The 15,870-nt window shown below is 40.1% G+C and overlaps 3 protein-coding genes across 3 annotated transcripts in view; 2 read left to right on the forward strand and 1 right to left on the reverse strand.

Moving 5' to 3' along the window:
• The window catches only part of LOC101310880, a 1,534,871-nt gene that overhangs the window by 885,510 nt on the left and 633,491 nt on the right, over positions 1-15,870 (forward strand). The gene's annotated exons all lie outside the window — the stretch shown is intronic.
• Positions 1,285-9,550, reverse strand: LOC101304746. Its single transcript, XM_004293446.1, has 12 exons — positions 9,250-9,550; positions 8,726-8,816; positions 8,034-8,555; positions 6,621-7,897; positions 5,844-5,915; positions 5,356-5,433; positions 4,379-5,276; positions 4,076-4,206; positions 3,715-3,936; positions 2,343-2,957; positions 2,027-2,236; positions 1,285-1,872 (listed from the first exon to the last, which is right to left on the reverse strand). Exons 1-12 carry the CDS (start codon positions 9,391-9,393, stop codon positions 1,768-1,770), a joined length of 4,365 nt encoding a protein of 1,454 aa, XP_004293494.1. The 5' UTR covers positions 9,394-9,550; the 3' UTR covers positions 1,285-1,767.
• On the forward strand, positions 11,585-14,754 carry LOC101301653 (glucose-induced degradation protein 8 homolog). The gene is made up of 7 exons (XM_004293517.1): positions 11,585-11,700; positions 11,846-11,953; positions 12,056-12,215; positions 12,340-12,446; positions 13,415-13,546; positions 13,701-13,857; positions 14,476-14,754. Exons 2-7 carry the CDS (start codon positions 11,873-11,875, stop codon positions 14,595-14,597), a joined length of 759 nt encoding a protein of 252 aa, XP_004293565.1. The 5' UTR covers positions 11,585-11,700; positions 11,846-11,872; the 3' UTR covers positions 14,598-14,754.

The following is a 15,870-nucleotide window of genomic DNA, read 5'->3' on the forward strand; positions in this document are numbered from 1 at the left end:
ATATTAATAGCTAAATTTCATAATTATTGTTAAATTTAACTATTGTTTTAGTTACACCGCTGGAGATGCTCTAAGCCTATGCAGTAAAAGCTTCGATTAATGTTTCTTATTTTCAATTTACCTGTGTATAAAATATATATAAAAATAATAATTAAAGACTGAGTCGAACGAGTCACGAACCTGGTTAAAAAATCCGAGTCGTTTAATTAAGCCGCACACGAAAAAATCAGAGAAGCAAAAAAATGGAGGAAGAGAGGAGGAGGCAGCCCTGGCCTCACTACTGGGGCACCACACCGGAGCAAGACTACTACACTTCACAGGGGATCAAATCCTCCAAAGCCTTCTTCACCTCCCCCAGAGGACTCAAGCTCTTCACACGCCAATGGCTCCCTCTTCTCTCTCCTCCACGTGGCCTCATCTTCATGGTCCACGGCTACGGCAACGACATCAGCTGGACCTTTCAGGCCACCGCCGTCTTCCTCGCCCGTCACGGCTTCGCCTGCTTCGCTCTCGACCTCGAGTCCCACGGCGGCTCCCAAGGCCTCCGCGCCTTCGTCCCCAACGTCGATCTCGTCGTCGCCGACTGCCGCTTCTTCTTCAGCCTCGTCAAGCGGAGCCCCGGTTTCGAAACCCTACCGTCTTTTCTCTACGGCGAGTCCATGGGCGGCGCGATCTGTCTTCTGATCCACTTCGCGGATCCGGAAGCCTTCGACGGCGCGGTTCTGGTGGCGCCGATGTGTAAAATCTCCGACGACGTCAAGCCCAAGTGGCCGATCCCTCAGATCCTGACGTTCGTCGCCAAGTTCCTGCCGACTTTGGCGATTGTGCCCACCGGGGACCTGATGGTAAAATCGGTCAAGGTCGAGGAGAAAAAGGTAATTGCGGACATGAACCCTTCCAGGTATAGAGGGAGGCCTAGATTGGGTACAGTCATGGAGCTACTGAGAGTGACGGACTATGTCAGCCAGAGGCTGGGAGATGTGAGGCTGCCGTTTATTGTGCTCCACGGCAGCGCCGACGTGGTGACGGATCCCAATGTGAGTAGAGCTTTGTATGAAGAAGCAAAGAGTGAAGATAAGACGATCAAGATTTACGACGGGATGATGCATTCCTTGCTGTTCGGGGAGACTGATCAGAACGTCGAAATCGTCCGCAGCGACATTCTGGCATGGTTGAACCAGAGATGCACAGCAAGAAATTGATTCAAGATAATGTTATTTGTCTTTGCTTTCTTATGCTTAGAGAAATTGGTAAGATTGTCAAATGTAGTACAAATTGTATACCAAGCAACACCAACACTTCCATTCCAAACAACTGTTATCGAACACTGCTGCTATATCATGGTGAACATGAAGCCACATTGCTGAACAGTTTAGCAAATTTACAGTAATGAGAAAAGAACCAGGGGAAATGCTTTGTATGATTTACAAATGGAAACGAAAACAAGACTCTTTGGACTTTCATATCTTTGATTGCTTTAGACTAAATCTACAAACCTATACACTGATGGAGAACAACCAACACAGGGAAAGAATAGAGAAACTATAAAGGCGAAAAAAAAAATGGTAAGTAAAAACCTTGATCATGTGAGATTCTATGGACTATTAACATCTAGCTGATAAGAGCCCCCATGCTATTCCTTTTCTAGATCTATTGTCAGATAACCCTCCAAGTATCAATTCTGATGCGGCCAAAGCCAAAAACAAACCTATAGACAATGCCTTTTGTTAGCAGAACAAATCTGTTCAACCTATCAAACCTATCAAGTCACTTCATAAACAGGTACTTGAGATCATCAACTGTTAAGCGAGTCTGACGACCACCAGTTTCATCCTCTCCAAAAGCAGATGCCACCATCTCTCTCTTTTTTTCCTGCCAGAACAAACCAAAAACTTCAGTTATATATACAATCAATTTCTCCAGACAACCATGGTGTGTAACTCTTTCTAATCTAGATCATAACAGTAGTGAGTAAAAGTCTTTAAACTACAACAGAAGAGAAAAAGTGATAATAATGCGACAGTACCTGAAGAGCTAATATACGATCTTCGACTGTATTTTTCACAGTCAACCGTAAAACTGTAACAGGACGAGTCTGCCCAATACGATGTGCTCTATCAATTGCTTGATCTTCTGTCGTAGGATTCCACCACAGGTCCAAAAGAAGTACATGACAGGCTGCAACCATGTTCAGACCAAGACTGGCGGCTTTCAAAGACATGATCATAACTGACACCTACATGAAACAGGTTAATAATTCAGAACCATAACGGAAAACAAATTGATCAATTCCTAGTGTAGAATCTGGAAATACATGAACACATTCTAAAATATCCACAAACCTCTGGAAGAGAGTTAAAATCCTTTACAGCTTTATCTCTGGCAACAACTGACATTGTTCCATCAAGTCTTCTGTACTCGAGGCCAGAAGTTTTAAGAGATGCTTCAAGCAAGTCCAGCATCCTAGTCCACTGTGAAAAGACTATTGCTTTCTCTCGAACTACCTTCTCAATTTTCTTAGGACTTCTGTCCACATCCAGGTTTTGTCCATCAGAACCGTCCTCAAGTGACTCAGCCCCATCAATATCAGAAGTTGTAGAGCAGCTGGCATTTTTATCACAGTTTTCCGGTAAACAACTATTTTCTGTAGTGCAAATCTTTGGTTTACACTTCGAGCAGAGAACCTCAAGCGCAGCCTTAATCTTGGAAGAATTGTACGAGCTATCTTCATAGAAAGACTCTACAGCATCAAAAACTTCAGAATCCATTCCCCCTTGACTAGGTTGGTCAGAAAGTGAACTGGTTAACGTGGATTTTGAAAACACTGAAGACACATTCAGTCGAACTTTGCAACTTGTGTGGGGGCACTGGTTCTCATCACCTGTGAGATAGTCACCAATGCATTGGCTACAGAAGACATGACCACATTCAGAAACAACAGCATCTTCTGGCGCATCCTAAGAGAAAGTAAACAGGAGTGTCAGAACAGAAAAGCTAAAGCACATGGGAAGTTCAGTACAAATGCAACACAGAGTGTTCTTCATTATAACTACATCCACTAGACAACAGATAACAAATGCTGTACTTAATTAAAACCAAACTCCATTAGCATACCATGCTTCTGATGGTTAGATAATAACACACATGGTAAGAACACGAGTCTATTTCTTGGATGCTAAGTGGTAAGAACTTACGATTCTTATCTACTATCTACTAAATGGTAAAGGACATGTAATTATGTCTTAACGCAATTCATCAACCATAAAGCATCATGCCCTCAGAAGCTACAGAAAGCACACCATACTCCACGTCAGCAATTTTGGCATTTAAGCCATACCACCGTGCTTAACAGGGGTCAATAACCCCCACATAGATTCTCAACTCCTTATACATCTACAGTAGATTGTATCAACTCCTCTACTCTTTAAACAAGTTGGGACTTCCGGAATTCATATATCATTAAAAATAAGAAGTCTTTGAAAATAACACAAATTCATCCCAATAAGCAGTACCACAACCTTTCCACTAAAAGAAAAAGAGCAATGGATTTTTAACTCCTTATACGTCTAAGCAGTACAGTAAACATTTAAGCAGAGAGATATAAGCTAGGGTAAAGCCCCCAGAATATGTAAACATATGGATACTATGCCATAATGACGTCCTCACATTTCAGCAGTCCACATATAACAATATGGGAAAAACATGAAAACTTACATTGCAGATGCCGCAAATTGCCAATGAAGCTTCCAAACACTTCACAAGGGATACTTGTTTTTCATGAGGAAGCTTCTGCGCCTTCTCAATAGAAGATTTCCACAAAGACTGTGATTCATAACGTCTGACAAGAAGAGGGTGATCACAAGCTTGTCGAAGTCGCAACAGCATCAATAAAATATTAACATAATTTTGTTTCACAGTTCCAGCAGCTGCATATTCCTGACATGACAAGCATACTTATGTGAGAGAAGAACCAAAAGGTGTATAAACACAGATCCATATAAAATCATCAATTTCCTTTCAGAAAGAAACCATATGAAATATCAAACTCCAACCTAGAATTTAAAGAAAAACATACTTCAAATTGAGCGCGTGAATCACACTCTAGCCTGGAGTAAAAATCTCGTTCTTCATCTGAGAATTCCACCCTTTTCAATTCTATGAATTTTGGTGGTAAACTAATTATAGGTTCTCCATCAAGAAGTGTGCCTGCAGGAAATGATTACCATTAGATGGCCAATAACTGTGAAAACATATCAGAATATTCAATTAACAAGAAACTTATTAGTATGTCCCTAAAAGATCTATTGAAATAAACAATACTGTTTTATTCAATGGAATATACACCATCCATGAGCAAAAATCTGCTATATGGTCTCACCTTTTGTGCGGCGTAACATAATTGTCTTCAGAACAGCTTGTAGCTTTTTGTACCCTTTTGTTGGGTTTTTGCTGATTGGAATTTTTATTGTTGTGCAGAACATCTGGTAGACTGCATAGGGGTCATATCTCAGAAATCTGAAGTAGCTATAAAGATCATCAATCGCATTCTGGATAGGTGTCCCCGATAAGCACCACCTACGTTTCGCTCGAAGCCCCCAACAGGCCCTAGCTACTTGAGTTCTGTGATTTTTGATACTCTGGGCTTCATCCAAGACAACCCTAAACCATCCAACCTTAGCAAGAGGGCGAGCAAGAGACTCCAGCACTGCAGTCTCCAATCTCTTCTTACCCTTTGAGCATTTATTAGGATATTTCCTTTTTTTAGATGAAAACCCCATATGTGGAAAATCATAGTCCTCTTGCTTTCCTTTCTCCTCATCTTTTCCATCAGCAAGAGGCTGCTTTGGGACCTCCATGCTGACAATTGAATATGTTGTGAGGACAACATCATACTTAGCTAGTTCACACGGATCCCTCGTTCGATTGCCTCCATGGTAGACTAACACCGAGAGTTTACCTTTTTCTGTTACCTTATTACGCAACTCCTCTGCCCACTGCCGCAAGACACTTGTGGGGCACACAACGAGTGTTCCACAAGCTAGCCTTCCCTTTGTTTGTGTCAAGGATTTCATGCTCATTTCGGAAGACTCATTTGAAACACTTGAATGAGCATCAGTATCTTGCTTCCTTCTGCTAACCTCAGGAAGCATATCATCATCATCCATGTCCAAATCCAGAGTTTCCAGCTTGCACTTTTTTTCATCTTGACAGGCTCCAGAAGCAGGAGGCCTTTCCTTAAGTATGAGTGCAATTGTCGATATCGTTTTTCCCAATCCCTGCAAAATGAAAATTGGATATCAGGCACAAGTCTTTGACAGATAACTGGTGTTCTAACTCCTGAAGGATGATATAGACCTGATCATCTGCAAGAATTCCTCCAGAACAATGCAAGCTAGCTGTCTCCTTCTGAACCATCCATGACAATGCAATTCTCTGTACAGGAAATGAGTTAATGCTTAGACGAACTCCGCTCAAGCATAAGAACACAGAGAAAGCAGGTGATCAGAACAATAAGGAGCTGGAAAGCCAGAGTTACAGATAATACTATCTTTGGGGGATGGTAAAGACACAACAAAGTGGGCACCCTATAAGGGAAAAGATATACCACAGGTCTCCTTAATGGTGTGGGAGGGAGGGTGAACTATTCAACTGGAAGCAAATATTTTTGCCCATACATTGAAATAAAACAGAACAACCGACCCCTTTACCTCATGGAAATAACTACTTTAAGCATAAATATTTACTTCAGTTGATTATTATAACCTAGACTTTTACCACTACCAACCACAAATCCCATAAACTAATTCGTATTGTAGTTGAGAAGAAAAGGTAGAATTGAAAACCTGGTGTCGTAAGAGAGGTACTGTTAAAACTCCATCTGGTGGAAGGGCTTCTGACTTGGGCTGTGAAAGGTCCTGCAATGCATCACAAATTTGGTTGAGGCTTTTCACAATCAAGTGTCGGCAGCTTTCCCAAATAAAGATATACCACAGGTCTCCTTAATGGTGCGGGAAAAGAAAAAATTGCTTCAAATTTTGAAATACCCACCAAATACCCTTTGCTAAATAAAATGTCAAAGATTATAACTTCAAAGTAAGAATGCAAAACTATAACGATAATGATAAGCAGTGGCGCACCTTAATATAGATTCCAGGAGGGGCCAATATATACAAAGTTCATGAACTTAATACTAATAAATACGTTGACCAAAATAAATAAATAAATACTAATAAATACACAAATATAACATGGTTAGGGATAAAATTTTGAAATCACCGAGAGAGAGGGGGGGGGGAGCGCATTAAAGGATCCGCCCACTGATGATAAGGAAGAAAAGAACAGTAATTTTCATGAAACGGTTAGCAAGGTAGCATATTCCTTACATATTGATGGAGTTGGCTCAAGATCTACAAATATTTGTTACTTTAATGCAAGACAAAAAGCGCCAGTTACCACACAGGTTGGTGCTTGACAAGGAGCTAAGGCATAAATTTCTTTTTTATTATATCTTTGGGAAAGCAAGGGGCCAACAAAAACAGCATTTTAGCAAATCAAACATTTGATAAAGAATCTGTGCTGTCATTCATTGATCAACAGTATCTAGGAGAGAGAAAGCAAACCTGTAATGCTACTCTCAAGATCAATTGCTCATCCCTTGTCCTGAATCGCATTCCTCCTACCCCAGTGTCGTGATCACTAGATTGTTGTGAACTGACAATGTTACTTCCAACTGCTAGAGGGCGATTCAAGGGCGCAGGGTAACGAGTATTGCTAACCACTGGAAGGCGATGCATGGGTGCAGGATCACTGATATCTTCAATAATGCATACATCATAGTCATCTTCTGCAGGGGATTTTTCTGAGGAGTTACTATGAATAGACTCAGGGCTGACTTTTGAAGGAGGAAAACCCATGGTTTCAGGCAGAGAGCGTACAGCTTCAAGTCTGTCCATATTGTAACCCTGATTCTTGTTTGAAGAGAATGGCTGAGCAGCTGGAAACTGATATTCCAAACCATTTAGATTCCCAGATCCACCACCAATATGAGATATAATACCCTTGGAAAAAGTTCTCTTACTGTCAACAATCATGTCTTCCTCAGTGCACACTAATTTTCCAAATGGCTGAGTAGGTACATCATAACCTGCGAGCTTTGGTTCCTTATCAAAATAACTACCATCAACATTGTAAGACGATATTCTACTGTCATCCATGAATGAAAAAGAATGAAACATATCGGTACTAGGAGCACCCAACTCATTAATATTTTCATCCTTCACTCCATGGAATTCCCGTTCGCTTGACATGTAAGTCTTAGTAAAACCCAAAGGCTTGACCGATGCCTTGTTATCAACAGGACAAGAGTGAGTATCCAAAGAAGATTTCCCACTAACTGCCGAAATACAATTAAGACTTCCATAATCAAAATTCCAGTCCTTCATATCTGAGGCATCAATCATTGGCGAATCAAAGCTATATGCACCAATTATTCCCTCCTGACAATTTATATTCATCTTACTGCTTGAGCATGAACTATCAGTTTGAAACTCCACTGATTCATTCTTCACATTAGTCATCATTTCTTTGTTACTTGGATAAAATGTACAGTAGCTATAAGGACTATGCTGGACTGAGGACTCTGCCAAATATGTATTGTCAAAGCTCATACCATCTGTAGCTGTATAGTGGTCACTGAAAAGATCAGAATCTTGACAGAGAGTGGACTCGGTAGAAGTAACATGTGGTGAACATATATCAACATCTAGAATGGGCACTTCCATAGATGTACAAGAATTATTTTCCGATGGTCCCAAGGATTCTGTGGTGTTTTCCCCGAAAGCACCATAAGGTCTGGAACTCATGTCCATGTTATCAATGCCAATGCTTTGTGAAGAATCTGCATTCACCAAAGATATAAATTAGTGCTTCCACCTCAAGTTCCAAAAACTAAACTAAATAGATGCAATAACATAGTGAAAAACTTCAAACACATAGCAAAAAGGTCCATTGCATAGACAAAGGTATTGACATACATTCAGAATCAACTTTCCCTGCCAGATCTGCTTTCCCCTGCAGGATATTGAGATCTCCTCGGTTTAAAGCATGGTGTACGTCTTCAAAACTAGAAGTGGTGCTACAAGTGGGCTGTGAAACGCCAACCCTCTCAGTGAAGTCAGTCTCCGGGCATGGAGCCAACGAAATCCAGTCTTGAAGACCTGCAGGGTACACATTCCCAGGAGAGCCGGTCTGTGCTGGTGGTTCTCTTTCAAAATCCATAGCAGGGTTCCCTCCAGATTCAAAAGAACACCCTGGACCCCCTGCCACAGAATCTGATGCTTCTGAGATATACGAAGGATGCCATGGACCAGGAGAGCCAGTGTGTGCTGCTGGTATGCTATCATTGTAGTCAAAGACCATTGCAGGATTCCCAGCAGAATCAAACGAACCACCCGGACCCCCTTCCCCAGAATCCGAAGCTTCAGAGCTGTATGGAGGATGCCATGAACCAGGCCCCACTATATCAGCTGATGGTTCTGCTTCTAAAACTTGTGATCCTAATCAATCAAACAATCAAATGTCGTCAAATGTACAACTTAGTAATCTACATTCCTTATCCATAGCAACAAACAGCAAAAACCTACTACAAAGCAAAGCCTGATGCATGTCACAGCTGGAAGAATGAAGGAATCCACTTAAATTTTCATCACAAAGCTGAGTTACATACCACTTTGTAGCTGCGTATCCTCACGGTAACCATCACCTGAAACTGCCTCACCTTGCAATCCGGTTCCCAGTAATGAATCCTCCGGACAACTCTGCAGTTCGCACTCACAAGTTCAGCAAAAACAAAACGAAAGAAGCCCTAGCCATAATCCACAAAACAATCAAATTCGCTAGTAATTTTATCTAAATTGTGCACCAAGTTTGCAAAATTCTTAACAAAACTAACAAAGAGCTTTACGAGAGTCTCGAAAACAGCAAGTAACAATAAATAGAAACAAGAAAGGAATGTCCAAGTTCACCCATAGCGAAATTCAATCTCAATTCACTGAATCAGTATCATGCAACTCACTACTTAAACCCCTTTCCTACTCAAAATCAAAAAGCCCTAATCAACACCCCATCAAAAACCTAGCTGAAACTAAGTCCTTCAACTACCACAAGCTCGCGAATTCTCAAACCAAAAATCGACGAAATTCACAAACCCCTATCCAAAAATTCCACATTTTTCAGCTCAGTCAAAATTACCTGAGGCTCTTCATCGAGAATACGATATAACGAATCGAGATCCATGCACATGTCCTCGCCGTCGACGTCGAAATCATCGCCGGTAAATTCACCGGCGGCGCCCGGTGCGTCGCTCCAATTAGAACCATCCTCCGCCGTCAACATACCTCCCGAAACTCAAAACCCTAACCCTAAGCTTCTTCTTCTCCGCCGCCGCAGCTGTGTCGTAAAGCACTAGTCCGATCAAACCCCGAGGAATTCAGCAACGGCGACTCAGATCGCTGCGATTGAAATCGCATTATCAATTTGGGAGTGAATTTGAGTTGAAATTGGGGATCGTTTTTCTGAGAAACTTCTGGATGCGACTTTGTCTTTTTTATCGGAGGCTCGGAGAGGCTCTCTTTTTTCTTTTTTTCTTTTTTTGTTTTTGGGGGTTTGGGGGGTGCGCAGGTTAAGAGTGGGTTGGGGTTTGGGGGAGTGGAGTGCGTAGGTTAAGGAACGTAGAGGGACTCGTTCGCAATTGGTTGGCGGGTTCTTTTGGTTAAGTCGGTTTTTTATTTTTATTTATTTATTTATTTATATAGGATCTCACGTTTTTCCGTTTCCCACTAGGATGACATATTGACTGGTTTGGGTTTAGCCGTTTAGGACTAGCTAAGCTGCTGCTGTTATATTTATATGACTTGTCCGTTACGCTGCTATTATTCTTTTTTCTTTTTCTGGATTATATAATAAAAAAGAATTATATAAAAGAATCTTTACGAGTTACGACCAACCAACATGACTATGGAAATTGAATGCTTGGCGTTAATCACGCTTGTCTTGTTGTTGTACACCTCTTAATAGAGATGTTTTTCTTTTTGTGGGATTATATAGCAAAAGAGAGTTATATATGAAAATCTTTACGAATTACAACCATCAACACTATCGAAATTTGAATATCTGACGATGGTTGTTGTACACCTCCTAATAGAGATATCTTTCTTTATAATTAAAAAAAAATATTTTCAATGTCTGATCATAATCCGTTACGAAGAAGAAGAAAAATCGTGGCGTCATTTTGTCTTATGGAAAATAACTTAATTAAAACGATGACTTATTCATTTTCTCTTTGTTTTGATATGATGTGAAGGGCGTTTCGGAAATATAACTCTTTCAATAAGACACAATCCAACATTGTAAGTTCTCTTGTAGGTTTGTAGCACACACTTCTCAATTATCGTTGTCATTACTATATAATAGAATCAATATATAAGAATTTAATTTTACACGGCGCTTCTGAATCTTAAGAATGCTAGTGTAAATAGTTTATAATGTGATAGATATATGTCGAAAAACAAGAATAGTGTCTTCATTTTCCATGGGTATACGCATCAAAGATGTAAAGTTTATATTTACTTTATTTTATGGTTCTTTTTCTTTTGTTAGTGCATTCCAGATTATAAAAACAATGACCATAGGCTTTGGGAGGGTCATAATAATGCTAGAGATAGGAACGCATAACACGCTTTGTTGAGAAGTTAACATCAAACTAAGCTTCCTAGCAATTCAAAGCAAGAGTGTGAAAACTAAACATGTTGGGAAATTTCCAACTGGCAACAACCAAGAGGCAGGTGTTACAATTTACCCGCGCTCTTTCGCGTTCGGCGCCAACTATACCAACCTGTGTTCCTTGTTGTATTGATGGGGCAGGCCCAACTAAGGACGGGTTACCTCAGCCCAGTCTGGCTTTTAGATTTCATCACCATCCTTCTTTGGCTAGTTCCATAGGGCAAGTCGAATATCCAATCATGTTGTAATACCTCTTTATGTGGTAACCTCCATTTGTTTCAAACTTCTTTTCCTTAGGATGAGGCCTAAACTCATTAGGAGGCTCTTTCTATAGTATTGCACTAGTATCTATAACTGTGATTGATCTTAAAATTACGTATTTTAACTACCTGATCATAAACTTTAAAGGTAAAGAGGTTGGTCCAAGACTTATTCTTGTTATATTTTTTCATGATCTACAAATCAATAAAGTCACTATATTGACCACCATGAAAATCAAATACGCATGAACATCCTCATGTTGACCCGGTTCGGATTCAGGCTGCAACATCCTTCGAAACTTCGCATGTGTTCAATGAAAAACAACTAATCCTACTCTCTTATTATCAACCCAATGAAGTGCCTCATTTTGACATTATTCGTCGTGGAATATCTAGGAGGATAATTGTTTTGTTAATACCATGTTTATGCACACCTACTAAATTCATAGTTTCATGGACACACAAATACAAATAATTCGAAAAGAAAACCCAAATAATATAAAACGAGGCCCACATATTTCCGCCCCGAATTGAGATCAGGACCCAAAATCCAAGTCCAACCCGAAAACAAACCAAAACAAAAAACCATCGCCGGAATCCCAACTACTCACTCTCACACTCATCGGAGAGCTCTCGGCCCCCAAAACTCACCGCTCCGAAGGTACCTACCTCTCCCCTCCCACTATTACGTCGTCGTTTTCACCTCCGCTCTCATATACAACATTCCCCGTCGCGATTTCGCAGAGCTAGGGTTTCGAAAGTTTCGGATTCTCAGTAACTTGAATCTTACCGTGTGAAATTTACAGGAGAATGAGCCTCGCGGCGGAGCACTGATGTCATTTCACCTGTCGGATACGATTGATCAGGCAATTCGTCAGCTCGAAGAAATCGAAGCACAGCTAAAAACAGCAATGGTGATTTTTCGATGCTATTTGAACTCGTTTTAGTTTATTTGATCAGTTTCGGTTTCGATTAAGGCAATGAGATTTTGTTTGTGATATTTTTGGTGGATATAGTCTGGATCCAAGAAATTGATAACTAGGGAGGAGTGGGAGAAGAAGCTTAATGATGTGAAAATCAAGAAAGAGGACATGAATAAGTTGGTGATGAATTTTTTTGTGACTGAGGGCTATGTGGATGCCGCGGAGAAGTTCCGGAAGGAGTCTGGAACTGAACGTATCCTTTTTTGTTTAGTGATTGATGTGGTGTTGTTTGTGTAGTTGGTTCGATTTGAATTGTGTTTGTGGCTTTGATGTGCTTGTTGGTGTTGTGGTATGTGTTTGTCCTTATGAGTGTCTAGCAGATATTGATCTTGCAACAATCACGGAACGCATGGCGGTCAAGAAGGCAGTACAATGTGGTAATGTGGAGGATGCAATCGATAAAATGAACGACTTAAACCCGGAGGTAAGTTTCCCTTTTTTATTGAGCCTTTGACGGTAGCATATAGTTGTGATTAAATAGTCTCTACCATTCTCATTTTGTCAACCTGTTAGTCTTGATGCAAATAATCCTCAGCCGTGGATATGTACAAATTTGAATGAAGTTTAACAACCTCTTATGAAGTTGCTTAGAATTGAGGCAGGAATAATATCAAACAGTGATCCATTAGATTGTTATGCAAACCAAGTAACCAACCTTTTATCCTTGAATATGTCAATTTGAATTTGGTCTTTATCTGTTACGTGGTTGCTTGGGCTTTTGTGGGATACCTGACATTATCAGAGTAACAGGTGATAGCGTGTTACTTCATATTTGCAACCATGACATGGTTAGTTTCTCGTGGTTTTGTTGCTGTGGTTCCATACCTTTTCCTTTCTGGGACTGAATCACCAGAGAGACATTAAATGCATGTATTTGAGTTTAGAGTAATACAGTTCATCTTGTACTCGTCAGTTAGGCCAACCAATCTTTGAAAAGAAATAAACTAAACAAAGACAAAGGCAGGGTACTATGTCAAAACCATGGGTGAAAGAATTCACTCCTTCTCTCGAGTTTAGTAGTAGTGTTTGGTTTTATTCAGAATGCTATAGATAGAAATCTTCCGGACTACACTTTAGCAATGTTGTGCGTAAAAATAGCACTAATCACTGTTGTATTTCTTTGCAGAATTTGCTGTGTGTGCCTTGGGCCTTAATCATTTAGGACCAACTCTTAGATATCAAGAATAGACATGAATTTTCTATAGTAGTTTGATTCTGTTGCAGTGTTATTTGTCAATCGGTCCATCATTGCTTCGAAAAAGAAAGTGTTTGTGCTGAGATCTTCACATGTAGTTTTTTGCCTTTTTATAATTTTGATTTAGCGTATGTATTAGAAATTATAGTTTCGCCTATTTCAACTTATTTGATGATCTGTGAAAATTCTGTCTGCAGATTCTGGACACAAATCCCCAATTATGTTTCCATCTCCAACAGCAAAGGTTGATAGAGCTAATTAGGAATGGAAAGGTAGAAGAGGCTATTGAGTTTGCTCAGGAAGAGCTAGCACCAAGAGGGGAAGAAAATGTAAGATTCAGCTATTGTATCTTTGTTTTGGTTGACTATGATGTGTGTAATTGTTGCTCCTTGTAACTTTGTACCGTGATGTATAGTTGAATGTTTATTAATTCGATAGGTTGTACCAAGCAACTCAGTTTATTAATGTCATCATTATATGCAGCAAAGTTTTTTAGAGGAGTTGGAGAGGACTGTTGCACTTCTAGCTTTTGAAGATGTCTCCAACTGTCCTGTTGGAGAGCTTCTGGACATATCACAGCGTCTAAAGACAGCTAGTGAAGTGAATGCTGCCATCCTCACCAGCCAGAGTCATGAAAAAGGTTAGCATGTTTCCCAAGTTATATTTACCCTATTTCTGGCATGGTAAAGTCTGTATTGTCAAGTCGATCAGGAAATATATTTCGAATCGGGGTGGGTGGAAAGATGGCCAGACTCGATGACCACCTTGTTATTGTGAATTGTTATTAGCATTATTCATCTTAAAGAGTTGTGTCATAAGGACATAAGGTTGGTTAGCAGAATAAATAGGGTTTAGCTGGTAAACCCCACAAGAAAATGTGTAGTGGAGTTTTAGTTGCACTAGGGTCTTGCTCAAGGTGTTTTGAATAACTGGTGAGCTGCACAATTTTTATTTTTTTTAGATCAGAACATGAAATTCATTAAGCCACAAACGGGCAAAGAAAAACATAAGCAACACTGAAGAGAAAAGACAAGCACTGGAGACGACCAAACTAGGCTAGCAGAACAAAGCAAACAACATAGAGAACACACACACACAAATACAACAGCCGGGATATTGAATGATAGCGGTAAATTGGGTGATGGTTAATGGATGTCTTCAAGAGGAGATATCAATTTCTAGATTTCCATAACCCATTTTATCTTATCCTTTGTTCTTGAAAGAGGTTGATAATTTTGTATCATCTGTTGTGTTGCAGACCCAAAGCTTCCAAGCTTGTTGAAGATGCTCGTATGGGCCCAGAACCAGCTCGATGAGAAAGCTCACTATCCTCGGATAAATGATCTATCTACTGCCAAGCTAGAAGACCCTAGTGCCTAATGTTCCAGGTCCTCCTTTTGTGGAGGTTGTAGGTTTCCAGATAGGCTTTCATGGAATGATTAATGATGCATGTATTATTGCCAAATGACTCTGCATTCCTGTTGAATGTTGCCTCGTTCAGATCTTCATTCCCAGTTAGCTTTGTAGTTTGTACAAATGATTGTCTATAACATTTCTTTACTCATTGTTTGAGATTGTGGCATAATAATACATTTTAAGTTTCAGTATACCGAAACCCACTCCATTGTTGTTAGTTGTTACTATCAAAGCCATTGAACTGTGATTTTGCATACAACTATTTGTGGTCCTGCCAAGTTTGAGAGAAGTATTTGCAAGTTATATCCAGGTTCATAACATTCATGAATTGGTCTGCAGTTATGGAAAATTGAAATCACATAATCTTACTGAACAGGAACAAGACAATTTGTAAAGACTAAAGACTGACAATTTATACAAACTAGTAAGAAAAAAGGAAGAACTTCGAAAGCCATGAAGTGAAATCATAATCCATACTTCTACATTCATCTCTTTTCACAGTGACCAATACTCTCACTCACAAGCAGAAAAAGCAAATCTAATTCCCTCTTGTCTACATCACTCAGACTTGGCCAAAAGACACAAACCCAGAGAGTGTTGTTGATATCTGAATCCTCCTGAAGCTTTGAAGGACATCTCAAAGCACAAGCTCCTCCCTCCTCATATTTCCAACGCCCATCATCAAAATTCAGAGCATAGCTTGAAGGATCATACTGGAAACTGAACTTCCTCTGCTTCTTAGAATTCTTGATAGCCTTCTTCAATGCAGCTCTCATCCTGCAGAACAAAATCCTACACTTCTTCCTCCCAATGGCATTCACCCAACTCAAGCTTCCCATAAAACTCATGTTCATAAACCTCACAATGCTCTCATACACAAAAAACCCAAAAACAAAGTTGGCTAGTGGCTAATGGTTAAGGGCTCTGTTTTCCTCTCTATTTATAGGCAGATTCTGACGATGGGTTTGTGAGACTGAAAGCAGAGCTTCACGGACTTGGAATAGTGTAACCTTATACTCTGCTTGAAAATGGGTTCTTGGAATTGAAAGCTATGAAAAGAAAGCAAGAACCTTTCCGAGAAATGGTTAGGCTGCAATCCAACAGTGTGTATTGTGTAATATATACCCAGCCACCTTTTTATTTCCTTGGAAAATCACATTGGGATGCTCAAATTCGAGAGAGAGAGAGAGAGAGAGAGAGAGAGAGAGAGGAGGAGAGAGAGAGAGAGAGAGAGAGA

This window comes from Fragaria vesca, linkage group LG3, assembly GCF_000184155.1.
Source record: "Fragaria vesca subsp. vesca linkage group LG3, FraVesHawaii_1.0, whole genome shotgun sequence".
Classification (NCBI taxonomy): domain Eukaryota; kingdom Viridiplantae; phylum Streptophyta; class Magnoliopsida; order Rosales; family Rosaceae; genus Fragaria; species Fragaria vesca.

Excerpts from the sequence above, each read along its gene's own strand:
- LOC101304746 (XM_004293446.1), bottom strand. The coding sequence starts at position 9,393 with ATGTTGACGGCGGAGGATGGTTCTAATTGGAGCGACGCACCGGGCGCC. Across the intron at positions 5,277-5,355 it reads GAATTCTTGCAGATGATCAG|GGATTGGGAAAAACGATATC; the intron begins GTCTATATCATC and ends TTCATTTTGCAG. Across the intron at positions 3,937-4,075 it reads ATTCACGCGCTCAATTTGAA|GAATATGCAGCTGCTGGAAC; the intron begins GTATGTTTTTCT and ends TTGTCATGTCAG.
- LOC101301653 (XM_004293517.1), top strand. The coding sequence starts at position 11,873 with ATGTCATTTCACCTGTCGGATACGATTGATCAGGCAATTCGTCAGCTC. Across the intron at positions 13,547-13,700 it reads CACCAAGAGGGGAAGAAAAT|CAAAGTTTTTTAGAGGAGTT; the intron begins GTAAGATTCAGC and ends CATTATATGCAG. Across the intron at positions 13,858-14,475 it reads CAGCCAGAGTCATGAAAAAG|ACCCAAAGCTTCCAAGCTTG; the intron begins GTTAGCATGTTT and ends GTTGTGTTGCAG.